This window comes from Palaemon carinicauda, chromosome 42 (assembly GCF_036898095.1).
Source record: "Palaemon carinicauda isolate YSFRI2023 chromosome 42, ASM3689809v2, whole genome shotgun sequence".
Lineage (NCBI taxonomy): Eukaryota > Metazoa > Arthropoda > Malacostraca > Decapoda > Palaemonidae > Palaemon > Palaemon carinicauda.
This window is the reverse complement of record NC_090766.1, coordinates 23,278,219-23,293,986: the sequence shown is the minus strand read 5'-3', so window position 1 is coordinate 23,293,986 and position 15,768 is coordinate 23,278,219. Positions and strand designations below refer to the sequence as shown.

General features: G+C 32.1%; 1 protein-coding gene and 1 long non-coding RNA gene across 2 annotated transcripts in view; one reads left to right on the top strand and one right to left on the bottom strand.

Annotated features, from left to right (window-relative positions):
• Positions 1-13,874, top strand: part of spir (spire type actin nucleation factor) — a 130,181-nt gene extending 116,307 nt beyond the window's left edge. The window contains exons 8-14 of the mRNA XM_068365031.1: positions 1,145-1,280; positions 1,702-1,916; positions 2,657-2,896; positions 3,050-3,175; positions 5,080-5,172; positions 6,020-6,195; positions 9,362-13,874. Coding sequence (XP_068221132.1) covers positions 1,145-1,280; positions 1,702-1,916; positions 2,657-2,896; positions 3,050-3,175; positions 5,080-5,172; positions 6,020-6,195; positions 9,362-9,569 — 1,194 coding nt within the window. The 3' untranslated portion in view covers positions 9,570-13,874. The remainder of the gene's footprint in view (positions 1-1,144; positions 1,281-1,701; positions 1,917-2,656; positions 2,897-3,049; positions 3,176-5,079; positions 5,173-6,019; positions 6,196-9,361) is intronic.
• Positions 5,179-15,768, bottom strand: part of LOC137632929 (uncharacterized) — a 77,925-nt gene continuing 67,335 nt past the window's right edge. Inside the window, exons 3-5 of the long non-coding RNA XR_011042141.1 lie at positions 9,337-9,555; positions 8,529-8,619; positions 5,179-5,747 (exon numbers count right to left, since the gene is read on the bottom strand). This is a non-coding gene — a long non-coding RNA (uncharacterized lncRNA). The remainder of the gene's footprint in view (positions 5,748-8,528; positions 8,620-9,336; positions 9,556-15,768) is intronic.

The following is a 15,768-nucleotide window of genomic DNA, read 5'->3' as shown; positions in this document are numbered from 1 at the left end:
TTTTTTCCATAACCCATATATATACAGTAATATATATATATATATATATGTATGCATGTATTTATGTATATATGTAGGTATGTATATGTGTATACATATAAATATATATATATATATACACACACACACACACACATATATATATATATATATATATATATACATATATATATATATATATATATATATATATATATATATCTAAAGTAGGAAGATGTGATGTAGTTCTAAGGGAAAAGTATGGGAAATATGTCTGGGTAATAAGCAAAGCTCTACCTCCAGTTTGTTTCTACATTATGATCAGAGATAAATGTAAACAAAACATTGGTTGCCATTTTTTATCGTGCTTTTTAGCATGTTTAGGAAATGCATGATATAAAATCACCTTTAATATTTGTGCCTGTTTTAGTTTAGGGTACTGTAGTACATGCATTAAGTGTTCTGTACATTAAAGGGTAGTTTGTTAACAGTACTACGTACAAGGGAAGGTTTTAAAAGTCTGAATATACATGTTGAATAAATAGGTAAATATGGTGTCACTACTTCGCGGATTTTCACCTATAGCGGCCGCGACTGGAACCTATCTACCGCGATAAACGAGGGTTCACTGTATATATATATATATGTATGTATGTATGTATGTGTGTATATATATATATATATATGTATGTATGTATGTATGTGTGTATATATATATATATATATATATACACACATACATGCATATATATATATATATATATATATATATATATATATATATATATATATATATATATATATATATATATATATATATATATCATCAGTTCCAAAGCCCAACCGAGCTGAGGCCAAGGTGGGTCAGGCAATGGCTGCTAATGATGCAGAAATTAAGAACTACACGCTCCTCTAAACTCCCATCCCTAGATGACAGGACAGTGGACGTTGAAGACCCTACTAGAAACTATCGAGCTTGAGCGGCTTGGAACTCAATTCCAATCGATTGCGAGACAAGGATGTTTCCAATGGGGTACCATAACCCTCCGGCAATATCCAATGTAAATTTAATTGTCATATAATATAGTACATTGACTGAGATTGACTGATCACATGTGTTACCATATTTTGTCTTAATAATACGATTTTTGTTCACGCTTTAAAGGATGAGGACGAGGATGATCTAAGTGACATTCCCCCGTCCAGTCCGAGGCTAACTCACAACTTCAGCGTACATTCAGTTGGCAGTCCAGCTCCAGAGTCTCCGGAATCGACGCCCACCTCGCCATGGTCCCGTATGGGTAAGATATACACTGCTGTTATTTATTTTTTTTTTTTATAAAAGTTTAAAGTACTTAATTTGATACAGGAAGCTGCCAGAGGGAACTTCCATCAGGACGACATGGCTCGAGCCCAAAAATTACTATCATACTTTCACAATGATAAGAGACGGGAATGAAAATTTTTATTTGTCTAAATTACACGAAAGCTATAAAATCTTGTGTAATTTACAAAAGTACACATACTTTTGTGCTCGTCTTTTATCATTGTGGAACCTTTTCACCTGATATATTAATTTTTACTCACTTATATAGATTTCCATAACATTCATAAGGATATCTATGGTCATGAAATTTTGTAATGGTGCCTTAAGTAAAATCAAAGTACAGTTCCTTGCTCTAAATGGCAGTTCTACATGAATTTCTGTCATTGCATTACCAGCTTTTGATCTGGCGAAATACGGCAATGCAGGCACACCTGAACGGCGTCATTCCATCACACTGTGCGAAACTCCCTGCCAACCGCGACCTTCTTCAGAGTCCATCACCCCTCCTTCTTCTATGCCCCAATCTACAAATGTGTCTGCGCCTTCTTCACCTTCACACCAAGACTACATTGCATCTACTTCACAGACACAGAGAGATTTCTTGTCCTCGGTAAGTGAAATTTAACTACTGTAGTTGTGATGTAAGTGATGGAGTAATAATTACAGGCTAAATATGGTCTATATATAGCCGACATCCGTCAGGTCGTCTAAACCTATATCATGAACGTAACCAAATGAAACAGTATTAAATATACTCGAATATATCTATATATTTAATCACATTGACAATCATACTCTTTCACATAAAAATTTTAAGATATGATTACTGCAGTGAAATTGTATTACTTGCATGGTCATTATCTGAACTCTTGATATTTTCAGTTTTTCAAAACAAAGATATTTTAGATAGAATTGTAATTATTCTTTGCCATATACTGTACAGTACTTGTATATCATTTTAAATAATACTTTCCACGTATTTTTATGAAAAACAAAAATGGTTCTTTTTACAGCCGCAAAATATTTTTGGTGATATAAGGCAGATTCAAGGAAAACATAAATTGCAAGATGATTGAACATAGTACTATGCATTTACTTTTGCCATATGATATAATTGAGCCTTTTAAATATGCCATACCCTATATATATATATATATATATATATATATATATATATATATATATATATATATATATATATATATATATATCTATATATATATATATATATATATATATATATATATATATATATATATATATATATATATATATATATATATATATATATATAATTCACAGGTGTATACACTGTATGACTCAAAAATATAAAAACTGCTCGTATTTCAGGCACATTTCTCCTCACGGCTTGACTGCTTAGCACTAACCTTGGAGGAGGTAGTCCATATCCGTAATGTTCTCACAAAAGCAGACCTAGAAGCGCTCCCTCTCGACTTAACCATCAAGGAGGACATGGCCAAGGGGAAAATCTGTTTCCTCTGTATGAAAACTAGATTTGGTTTCTTTGGTCCAAGAGGAATAGAATGCAGACTTTGCAAAAGAATTGTTTGTAAAAAGTGTGCTACAAAAGTAAGGGATGATCTATCACTTAACTGTTTTATAGATTGAGATATGATGAAGCTCTGTATTGGATTATTTACAAGCTATTAGGCATTCAAATCCTATCTATATTAAATACAATTAATATCTTTTAACTGTTATTATTTTTTCACCAACTTTCAGATGCGAATACCAACTGAACACTTCTCAAATATCCCAGTTCAGATGTTAACCCCCCAGGCTTTATCTCCTAGGGATGAGGAAGACGATAGTATATCGCTACCCAGGTCTATACTGTCGAGACTTACGGTGAGTTCATTAAAACTTTGTTATAGTTACTTTTTAATTGGTATTGCACTTTTAAGTTTTATGTAACCTTTGTTTGTTTACTTGAAGGTTTCTTTTACTGCATTGAAAATTTTCATTAGGCCATATACTACATTTTGTAGAGCAGCAGGTAATTGCTACTACCAAATTTTGGAGCTCTTAACAGCTGTATGCCAGCAGTAGGCTAGGAGTAATTATCATTATCGAAGGCATTGCCCTTCATCAAGCCTCCTCTCCAAATTCAAATTGGGAAAGTGTATTGATTAAAATCTAACTTTTGCCTGCCCTTTAAAATATAAGAAGAGGATTATTCCATTGGAGGTTAAACTTTAGAAACAACATGAAGGTGTTCTGATGCAGATTTTTTATACATATTTTGAGGCTTTGCCTCCAATATTGGCACCAAATGGTGTTCATACTGTATGGTAGACTGAATCATTTCAGTTGTATACTGGATTGTTTCTTTCAAATGTAGAATATGTATGGATTTAACCTATTAATGCAGTTAATGCAATAAATTTTTTTTTAAATTTGGAATACGATAAATTCATGTTTCAGAAAGTTTTGGAACTTTTCCACTGATAACGGGTTGCGAACAATCACCTACTTGGTTTTGGCCTTGACTATTTCAAAATTTTAAAATGGATTAAACCTATTCTAGTATCAATGAAAGATGTAGTTGTTATATTGTATTAATAACATACTCCCAGAAATGTGGCTTTTGTGATGATTCACGCAAATTTTTAGTCATTTTTATATGCATGCAAAATACAATCAAATGAAGAAAAGGGAGATTTTATATAAGGAAAACTAATGTAACAAGGCAAACTTTTGCTAATAATTATACTATTTATTTGATACTGTATTTTTCATTACAAAAATTATGTAATTATGGTAAAACAATGAACATGAGTTAGAAAGATAAGTAATGGGTAAAGTAATGGTCAGTATATGTACACTGGAGATTTTATTGTTAACTATATCACTTGTTCAGAGGAAACAGGGAAGAATACAGGTCGTTAGACTAACATTTGAGGTACAATTTATATCTATCAATAAACTATGTCTCAAAAACTAATAAACTAATCTTTTTATTACTTTTGAATTAAATTCTAATTTTTAAATTCATATTTAATCAATAATTAACAACTTCAACGAGGGTTAGCCAAGGTTAAACTGTGATTAGTCATGTGCTAGCAGACAATAGCTTACCCTGTTATAAAATTTTAAAGGCATTCCCTGGGAAATGGCATTGAAAACCCTATATATTCTTCAAATATAAATTATGCCAATTTTTGGCTGGAAGATGACAAACGTAAGATTTCTGTTTTCAACTAATGCTGAATTCTTTGCACAAATGTGACAATGCATTAACAGTAACACACTTTCTCTCCATTGCAATATCAGTTTAGTCCTTTTTCTAAGTGCAAAAATAATAATATATAACTAAAATGGTATCCTTATTTTAATATTGGAAGAATATAAATTAAATGAAATTAAATAGAGTATAGCATTATTTTTCATTACGGTACTCGAAAGATTTCTCCTCTAACACATTTAATAAGTGAAAGTATTTCTATTTGTAATCCATATGATATTGTTTTAGGTATTTGTATCATAAGTATATGTGGGAGTTAACACATTATGCACATAATTGGCAGCAATGCTTATTTATGAATAGCATTAAATTAATAACTTTGTTCAAGATCCTATCATAAGGGTCAGAAAATCCTGTACAGTTTTCCCTTCAGTCCTTTGTACTGTATATTGAAATTAGATAACAATGTAATGAACCTTTTGTTGCGCAGCGTAAAATCAGATGCGTCTTAATATGTTACATAACTGTTTGGGAATGTTCAAAATAAAAAGGGACACTTTCTTTACAGTTTAACTTCTCTGAACACATCGCTAAGCGTATTCAGGTAACAGAGCATGAGGAGAATCACATGCACAATGGAATTGATCTCATCCTGTCTCAGGTACAATTCAGGAAGCTAAGCTTAATGAAAGCTTACATTTTACATCCAAAGCTTTTGCCTTGATTTGGCAGAACCTCCTTCATTCATTAGTTTAAAAATCCTGGCTTTTTGTTCTTGCTTATTCCCCCCCTCAAAAGAATATACATATACTAGAAATTACTGATGATATGTCAAGACTAGAAACCATACTATCACTATTCCATTGGACTTTAATAATAATGTGCATAAAAATTATATTCTTGTAGTACAGAAGTAGAAATACTGTACCTGTATTGTACTCTGCTTTTTATCAATATACGTACTGTACACTTGATTATCAAATATGATAATGCTGCTGTGAGTCTGTAGATCTTTTAAGAGAGTAAGACACGCTTTTCACTCTAGTTACAACAGTACTGTACAGTATAAATACAACGTTCATTTCCTCAAGAGCCATTGTATTTCAAATCAGCTTTTGCACGTGTATACTTCTGCTGTATTTCCACCATTCTGAAATATGGAGGATGCATGTGTCTCCTCCCCTCCTGTTGGGTTGGATTTTCTTTCGCCTACAGATATTTATTTGCATGTCCCCACTGGAAAGAATATTTTTAAATAAGGTTTATTATTTTTAGTAATGAAAATATTAAAATGAATATATCATGTTAGAAAAAATAACCCAGAAAATGTACACTGTTGCTTAAGGTACATGTTTAGAGGACTGATCCTGTGGGATGTTCCACAAGTTCTCAATTGTGTATTCTCATATACAGGTTTCTTCATACCATCAGTGACTGCTTAACCTTTGTTACCAGGATTAGCATGAAATTATATTCTAAAGTTCTTATTTTTGTGTGTGCGTTCATAGGACTTGCCTCTACCGGGTACAAACAGTAGTAGCAGTGCAGCTATTGAGAGGCGCAGCAGCATGAGCGGTAGTGTTGGATCAGCTCCATCCTCACCTACACTTCCACGTTCTGCAGATGGTCCTCAGTCTCTTCCTACGCAACCTCCAGCTCCATATGTTAATGAAGCCATTAAGAAGTATGTGGCCATGTCATTATTTATGATAAGTTGTTATCCTTGATAGTGATGGTCTTTTCAATATTTGCATGATGCCTGCTTTAATGCTTATTTAAATGTTGTTAAGTGTTTAACTGCAATTGGAAAACCTTCCGATAATGTCGTCTAAAATTAACAATTGTTTTGAAAATAAGAATTACATATTGGCACAAACGTAGAAATCATTAAAAGAGTCTTAGTACTTCACAATATATTTGTGTATTTTCTTGTATAGTATGTTATACCCATGATTTATTTATTGCAAGTGAGACATAAGTTTGTTTATAAAACTTAAAGAAATTTTTTTATTTCATATTGTTTCCTCGTCTGTGTGTTATGAAAATTATTAGCGAGATGCTCAATATACAGTATACATAATTCTTTGTGTATTTGATTCTTATAAAGTGGAGTACGTATGGTATTTTAATCTTTGAATTGTAATTAAATTATTGTGTCAGTTAAAAATCTTTAAGGTTTGTTTCTTGATTAGATAGATTTATTTTATGGTTTTCCTTCTGCTTTGCATTGCATGATTGTATTATAAATAGGCCACAATGCTTTCTTTAGTTGCAAATCCCAGCTATTCTATTAAAAATGCAATAATGCTAATGGGTATACATGTACTACTTGGATATGTAGACGTTCCTTGATGCCGAACCGTCATTCTGTTTACAACAACAAAAGAAGGTCTCTTCCTGCAGATTTCAAAAAGTATGTACTTTTTCTCCTTCCTTTTTACCTAAGTTACTTCAATAATTTTATAATTAAATTTTTTACAAATTGCAATTTCGGGATATGGCTGACATATGCCCATAATCCAAGTAACTTTTAAGTTGATACACTGCTTTATTTTTATATGAATTGAATAAAGTTGTCATGTTTCATATCAATAAATTTACAATCACACTTCCTTCATCCTTGCTTTCATTAATTGATAGCTTAACAAGCTTTCATTTTATGTTTGAAATAGAAAGTAATCTGTAAATTGTTTGCTCATTTATACCTTTTAAAGTGCCTTAGCATGAGATAATACAAAGCATAGTACTGTATATAATTTTTAATGCATGCCTATGTTTCAGTGAGAACTGGACTTTTTTTTTTTTTTCTTACTTGCATGCTTTCACTTTATAAAGCACCCTGATTTCTGTGCATCTTAAAAGGAAACAGCTGTATCGGGCGAGGACATTAGCCATAAGTGAATGCTATGCTATTGAGAAGGAATTAACAATGGAATTGTAAGTGGAGTGCTGAGCTTTATCATATGTTTTTATGTTGCTTTATATGTTCTTTTTAACTTTGATGTTGTCTAGGCTAATCAGTTTACAATAACTACTATAAACTACTACTGTATAAAGTGGTATATAAACATCCTCCCCCCCTGAATAGGGCTCAAAACTAGCCATCAGTTTTATATACAGGGAGGTATCTGGTGGGTTTTTACTTTACCCAACGCCTGTAAAGTACTTGCACTTGTTCATTGCCTAATTCCTTAACATATTCTTAGTAAAGTAAGTCCTTTTCAGAGTAACTCTACAGCAGATTTCTCTTTATTAGTGAAGGTAATGGAATTATTCCCCAAATGTGCATCATACACTATACATAGAAAAATACGGTATAACTTATTGGTAGAGCAATTGGCTAGTAATTTCATGTTCCACAGTTTGACCCCATTCTGCTCCCACCAGTTGACCCAGCTCTGAATGGGTATATTGTCAGTTAAGAGCGCTATCCAAGTCTTGGTGCTTGTGTCCCTCAATAAAACCTATCCATAATGTTCTATTTACTCACTATTGTTATTATTGTATTTATAATGGATGCTTTAGTTAACCATTAATACTTTATCATCATCACAGGATCTTTAATTGAAATGATCATTATCACAGGTTTTTTTTTGAAATCATGAATTATTTGTAAAACATTATAGCTGAACATTGGGAGTTATTGAAGACCTCAAGTAATGGCTTGGCTTAAGATGGTAAATTGATTGAATTGCTGATGCAAAAGCAATACATTTCAACACAGAAACACTCACAACATTTTAGCATATTTCCTTATTTCTTCCCCCAGTGTAATAACATTTCATGCACTACACACACCTGATGATTATATAATTTTGGGTTTACAGCAATAGTAAATAATCTACTGCCTGACTATTTTGCATATTTACAATGCAAATGCAAAGGTGTGACTATCATTATTTCAAAAGTTAAGAAAATTTATCAATCAAGTTTTATATCTCATTTATTTTCTTCTGTAATGTGCTGTTATAATATATGATTTTGTATTATTGTACTGAATTTTTAAATTTTACTTACAATCGATTTCTCCAACTTTGTAGGTGAATTGCTTGCATTTATGGTTGTAGAGTCTATGTACTTATCTCTAGTACACTTATGCATATTGTCCCTTTGAAAATTAATGTCTTATATAAGGGCGTGTGAATAAAAGAAATTAATCTTCGCAATAAACTAATAAGTTCTTATGAATTACAAACCTGACACTTGTATTCTAATTATGATAATTTCATTCACACGAAAGAGAACAAGACATCTATGATATTTAATTAGATACATACATACATATACCAAGGCACTTCCCCCAATTTTGGCGGGTAGCCGACATCAAACAAATGAAACAAAAAAGGGGACGTCTCCTCTCTACGTTCCTCCCAGCCTTTACTTAGATAAGCAAGGATAATATTTTACAACAGGCAACCACAAAAGTTTGACATACAGTGCTCAACAAAACTAGGCTTGGATGGCATACGAATACACTTTATACAGTTTAGTTTTTTAAATTATCTTTTGAAATAAAGAGGGGTGGTGGTAACTTTAACATGCCCTTGTGTTTTATATGCTTTTTCCAATAAATTGTATATTACCTATCTGAATGAATCTAAGATTATGTTAAAAGAGCCTATTTTCATGACATCTTAAATAATTTTTTTGAGAATATTTGTAATACTTTATTTTGCTATTCATTTTTGCAAAATTGCTTGATGCTTTAAGTTAAAAATATTTATTACTGTTTACCCCTATATAAACTGAATTTGCTTCCAGTACAACTATTCTTGTACAGTACTGAATAAGGAAATGAAGTACAGTAAGATGCCAAAGTTGTTACCTGTGGTCTTAAAATATTTTTGCAGAAAACAAAAGCAGCGATCAAAGAATACACAAGCTGAAGATCGTCTAAGAGGAGAACTGATGACTGTCTGTGGGGATTGCAAAGCCATGGTGCTACACATTCTCGTGTCTATCAGAGTTCGGAGGGAACAAGCAACCAGTGGATCTTCAGCTCAGCACGAGTCTCCGCGTCATCATCTACATCTCAACTTGAACCCTGTATACCATTAATGAAACTGAAGTAAACAAATATTCTTTCTTTAAAACTAGCAAATGTGTATAGTGTGTGTCTCACAATATTACAGTTATTTAAAAAAATGACTTTAAAGTCCATATGCCCGGAATATTATTTCAAATCATGAAAAATTTTATATTTTCCTTAGACTATTACAACACAGAAAATTCAAAGCTTCAAATTTCACATAACAGCTCCAAACCAGCTTATCCTTTTATCTCTTTGCTTCATTATTTTAGCAGCTTATAGAACCAACCACTGCTTTTCTCTTAAGATAAATAACTATGTCATATATATTATTCAAGGTATTCTACATCAGAACCCTGATATATAGCAAAGTATATTTAGATTTTTACTCAGTGTATGTTGTACCTTATAACTTACACTATTGTCTTTCCACTGCACATATCTAGATACTCTCTTAGTGAGGGCACAACTAGTGCATTACTAACTAGTATGTCAGATCTAAATACATCTATACTTTAGTGTTTCTAGTTTTTTTCGTATCATGTTAGCATTTATGTACTTGCCCTAAGCAATTATTTGGCAGCAGTTTAAAGCATGGTTCTTTACTTTCCACATGGCTAGATGACTGTTGCAATGGTCTTGTCTTCATATCGGTAAACTGTTTCCTGTACTGAGGGATCAATGTAATGTTGTACAGTATATAATTTCTAACTGTCTTGTTTGTAGCTTTGTGATTTGTGTGTTTCTGGAATTTGATACTTCTCACGATAGAAGAGGTAAAGGTTAGATGTTGATATAATATCTTCAACTCATAAGATGTTCATAATTCAGAGTAATGTTTTGAATATTGCTGTACTGTATATACTTATCTACTTTGTTTTTCAACCAAGGTCTCTGGAGCTGTCAGTGGAGATGAGAAGTTTGTAGTTAATTTGAATTCATAAGTGATAATGAGTATCCTATCACATGATTGATTTGCCTAATAAAATATAAAGCATGTTTATATGATTTAAGATAAATGTGAATGCAGTTTGAAGTTCACTGAATTGTTTCTATACTCAGTGCTACTAGAAATTTGTTATATCAGTAAACTGTCTGTATAATCTTTGGTGTACACAGAAGGGCAAAGGAATGATGTCAGAGGGGTAAAAGGATTCAGAAAGGTAGCTGTTTTTATTCCTTTGGATTGTGGCTTTAAGGCTTTTTAGCAGGACCCAGGAAGAACTAATTATAGAATTATTAGTTTTACATACTTTGTCTTGGACTTCACTTAACATGATTTTAATTGTTTTATTAAAAAAAATCATCTATACATAAATAATGTTTTATGTTAATTTTTCACTTGTGCCAATTAGATTTTATATATGATTTTTCCTGGGTTCAATGCTCGTTTAGCCAATGGGAATATTCCCAACTCTTCATAAGATAATTATATATTTCTTAGTAATTTGGAATAAAAACATACCATTGTAGTTTCCTTAAGGTTTCCAACAATTTGTCTAGAGTAAGATAATAGACAATACTTGAAGGAAGAAGCGTTGGAGAATTAGTCGGGCAGTTCTCCATTTTGTACAGTAGATAGATAATAGCCCTTATCCCAAGTAACTTGACTTCATATTGAAGTCAGATGTACGCATATCTTAAACTTGTCTATATCTTTCTCTGTTGAAATATTTGTATCCTGAACATTGTGGCAGTAACTGCCAAAGTAATGCAATACTCACCTGAATCTATCAAATGATTGCTACTGTCCTGTACTATGACTGTCGTTATCAGTAGCCAGTATTTCAACTGTATTTATGCCAAGCATAGATATATTAGGTGTATAAAAAGCATTTATAGTTTCAAGACCATTCCACTCCTATTAAATAAGATATAGCAAATATATGCTTTAGGTATTATTATAAATATCTCAACGTGAAAATTTACATCAAGGAGCATATCATTCCTAGTTTGCAATTCAGCACAGATGTAACCCTCCCTAGATTTTCAAATATTTGCTGTTTCTGTTGATAAGTTGGATTATTTTGGGGCCACATGAGTGGAAGAAAGTGCAATGCCTGTTCAAGTTAGTTTCCCTGTAAAATTAAAAGAATCTAAAAGGCTGTGTGACGTATTGTTTAAAGTTCTCGTCTTCCCTTGAATTAGGGAAGTTAGAAAAATATTCTTTGCATCAAGATTACAGCAGTGCTATTCATTAATTAATGAAAGTCCCAACTCAAGTTTAATGTATACTTGGTAATGACAATTTTTTTTTCTTTGAGATTAAATAGTGTTTTGTGCTTTGATTTAGACATACCAGTTCTAATAGAATAATGAAAATAAATCCCCATGCATCGACAGAAACAGCCAAATACTAATATAATTGAAAGGAGCTTTTCAAAAGCTCAAAGCATGTTTCTTGTGTGTACAAAGTTATATATAAAATTAAAATTTTCTTTCTTGTATATAGTCTTAAAATATGTTCATACAAAACCTGAAAGGTACAGTATAATTTTGCTAATTATGTGTAAATCTTGAAACTTTATTTATCCCAGCTTTTCTCTCTTTTTTTGTAAAGTGTGTTTGCCTATAATAATGATGCTTTTGTAATAGTTTATACCAACATAGCATACCTTTTGGTTTAATTCCTCTAATATTATAGCTTTTATATCACCTCAGGACTTGAATTTGTAGTTTTGTTGCTCCTAGTTAAGTTTTTCATCTCTGTACAGTTAGTCTTTTTTATGTAACAGAAGGCACAAACTCATGATAAGATTGTGTTCCTAGTTTTGAGTCCATATAGAATTTGACAAATTTTCTTACCAAAATGTTACCACATGATAACTTATTCCGTTAGCTACTCTGTAATTAAAACTGATAAAAGCCATACCTTCATGTTAAAGGTACAGGTGAACAGCAGCAGAGTAAATCAATTTATTCTATTCATATTTGGTTTCTTAATTAGTGGTGACTTTAAGACACAACATTTGGAGATTTTATGGGGTTAAAATTGTTAGAACTTTTTCACTAAAAATTATAAATAGCATAGAAAAGCTTGCATGCTTTTCCAGTGCTGTGTACATTATCGAGGTCAATGTTACAGAACTATAAAATTCTAAATTTTCTAAAGTATTCTGTTAATTCATATGAGTATTATTTATTGAGCAGCTTTACATATAAATTAAACTGAATGCTTTTAAATTAGATTTTAATTCAAACTAAAACTGGATGAGGCTTGAACTTGGGAATACTGTTTAGTACCATAGTTCACTATATTATGTAATGACAGTATTTTTGTTAATAATTTTGATACCATGATACTGTAGAATACTCTTACATCATGAACCCTCATTAATTTTATAAATCACCTTTTTTCCTGGTTACCATTTTTTCAGTATCTGTGATATGTAGTGTTTTATTTGGTTTAATTTTTAAACCCAGTACTGTAACATGTATTCATAAAACAGTTTCAATGCATATTTTTAAAACTGAAAATTGGAAAATAATGATTTTGATACATTTTCCTTAATTGTTTTACTTAGTCAAGATAATTTGAATTATTACCTTAAGATATATACATTGGCTTTCTGTACTGAGTACTTTGCTTATGTTGGTTACTATACTTACATATGTATGGCTTGTAATTTGCAAAAACACTCAATGGAATTGATTTCCTTTCGTTGAAATTTATTGTTGTTTTCTTTGACTTTATAGATATGTGGCAGCAATGCTTGGCATTATCTTTATATCATTTGTAGGATTTTTATAAAGAGCAGATTTCTTGTTCCTTTATATGGTAACTTGTAAAGATTTTTGCAAGTAACCAGTAACAAAGTTGTGGACAAAAGCTTGCTATAGTGTTTTACCTAAGGTTTTAATTTTTATTTGATTCAGCTTTAGCAACAAAATGTAATCTCCTATCTCAATTCTTTAATTCATCTATTCTTAAACTATGGCATTTTTAACATACTTTGGCCAACTTCTGTCCCTGTGCAAAGATTCTGATACTTATTAAAAACCTTACAAGGTTATAGGAATTTACTGTTTCTTTTATTTTTGCTGTCCCCACAGTATTTAGTCAAAAATGGCATAATATATTTTGGCATATGTATTTTTGCTTTATTGAGTTTATCCAAAACTTTGAAGCATCTTTTGAGAAAGTTTCCCCACTTTACATGTTAAAACTTTCTCTTAGTCAGTTCTGTCCTTGTATTACTATTTTTTTTTTTACTTTTTTTCTTATTTCCAGTCCCTAAAATGTGTACAAAGTAAAAGAAGTGAATATAGTCATTGTAAATAATATAGACTGGTTTGGATTTAAGTATAAATAAAGTGTTATGTCCTATACAAAAGTAGTTTGTATTGTTACCACAAGTACTCATGTTTGAAACTTTACAGACAATCTACCATTTGATATATTATCTAATTCAGCCTGTTGTTGCATAGGTTTGCTTGAATATCTTTTTGTATATCTGTTGTATACTATTGATATTTTGGTACAGGATGTTTTAGGCCCTCCGATAATTTTTGGTAATATTATGAAGTACCAGAATTTATCAAGACAATTTACTCTTCAACATAACATTCGTTGTAGGTATTCAAACACCTGTCCTTGGCGTAACTAAAGAGTTAGGAAAGCAGCCCTGTCCACTCATTTCTCACTGTCTCTAATTTATGAATGGGAGAGTGTGCTATGAAATTACTTTTTTATTTTACATATCCAAAATAGTTGATACAATAATGTTTATCTTCCTTTTATTGTTTTGAGAGATTATTAAAACCACATGGTTTATTTAAAATATATAAATATGGACAAGGCACCATCAGAAAATTAATGGGGCAGGTACTTTACTGGTTATTAGGTATGACAATTTTGCTGCAAGTATACAGTATGTCCATCCAACTGTGTCAGCTATGGCAAACATGTTGCAGTATTGGTATCTTGGATGTAGTATATATGTTCAATGTTTTCATGAAATTGCAAGTTATATTAACCATTTGCAGGAATATTACAGTATTTTCATCTTTATATTCAATGCAACCAGTGATATTAGCTGTATAGGGTATATCAAAATATTAGCAAGCATCTCACTTATGAAGCCATTCTGTCATTACGACAGTAAAAGTAAATATTTGTACTTTTCTATAACGAGATGCAGTTGTCATGGGCATGACAATGCAAGCATTTCACCAAATGGTGCAACGCAGCATGATGCCACTGCCAGACACACCAACAACTCCCTCATCACCTTCATCTCCCATGGCTTCAACAAATTTACTATCATTCCCATTCATTGCAAGATCTATGGCATATGTGGTGGGTGAGGTGATCTTCACAATTGGCAAGAAATTGACAATGGCGAACATTATCACCGACGAAACCTTGTTGACTTCAGTGAGGTGACTCATCTATGACATGGGATTCCGATACAAGAATTGTAGCACAGTCTTCTATTCATAAGTTTAAGACAGAGATAAATGAGTGGGTAGGGCTGCCTTCCTGAGTCTTTACCTAAGGATTGCGGGTATCTATCTAGAACGAGTGTTGAAGAAATGTTTACCAACCTTGTAAAGGTGGTGAGCAAACTCCTGCTACTGCAGGGACTAAAGGTTACAGATTTCCTGGAAGATTGGTTGATCTGGGCATAGAGAGAAAAGTTATTTCACTAATACACTACTGTCCTCAGGCTATATATCAGTTTATACAGATCAGTGTTACTGTATGATATGAGTCATATTATGAAAATGAAACTATATCCAATAGATTTTGTAGATTTAAGAACAAAGCTCTCAGAAGAATATTGGGAGTTAAATGGCAGGACAGGACTAGAAATGTAACTATAAGAGAGATTACTCGAGTGCCATGCGTGGATGAGATCATGGTGAGGGGTAGATGGAGATGGTTTGGGCAGGCTCTTTGCACTCCCCAAGAGAGATTAGTTCACCAAACTTTCAACTGGGCTCCACAAGGCACTAATAGAGTTGGACGACCCAGGCCTACATAGCTGAGGAATATGAAGCGTGAAGTAGGAAATGATGAATGAAGAAATATTGATTTAAAAGATCAAGACAGACGACTGGCGAAATCTAACTGAGGCCCTTTGCATCAACAGACATAGGAGATGATGATGATGACAGTTCTTAAAGGTTTTGCAGGATCTGGGTTTCCTGACAAACTTTGCAAAGTCGAGACTAGTACTGAAAATGGCATTTCAGGGGGCTAGGTCTCCAATGGAGTCTGTGATA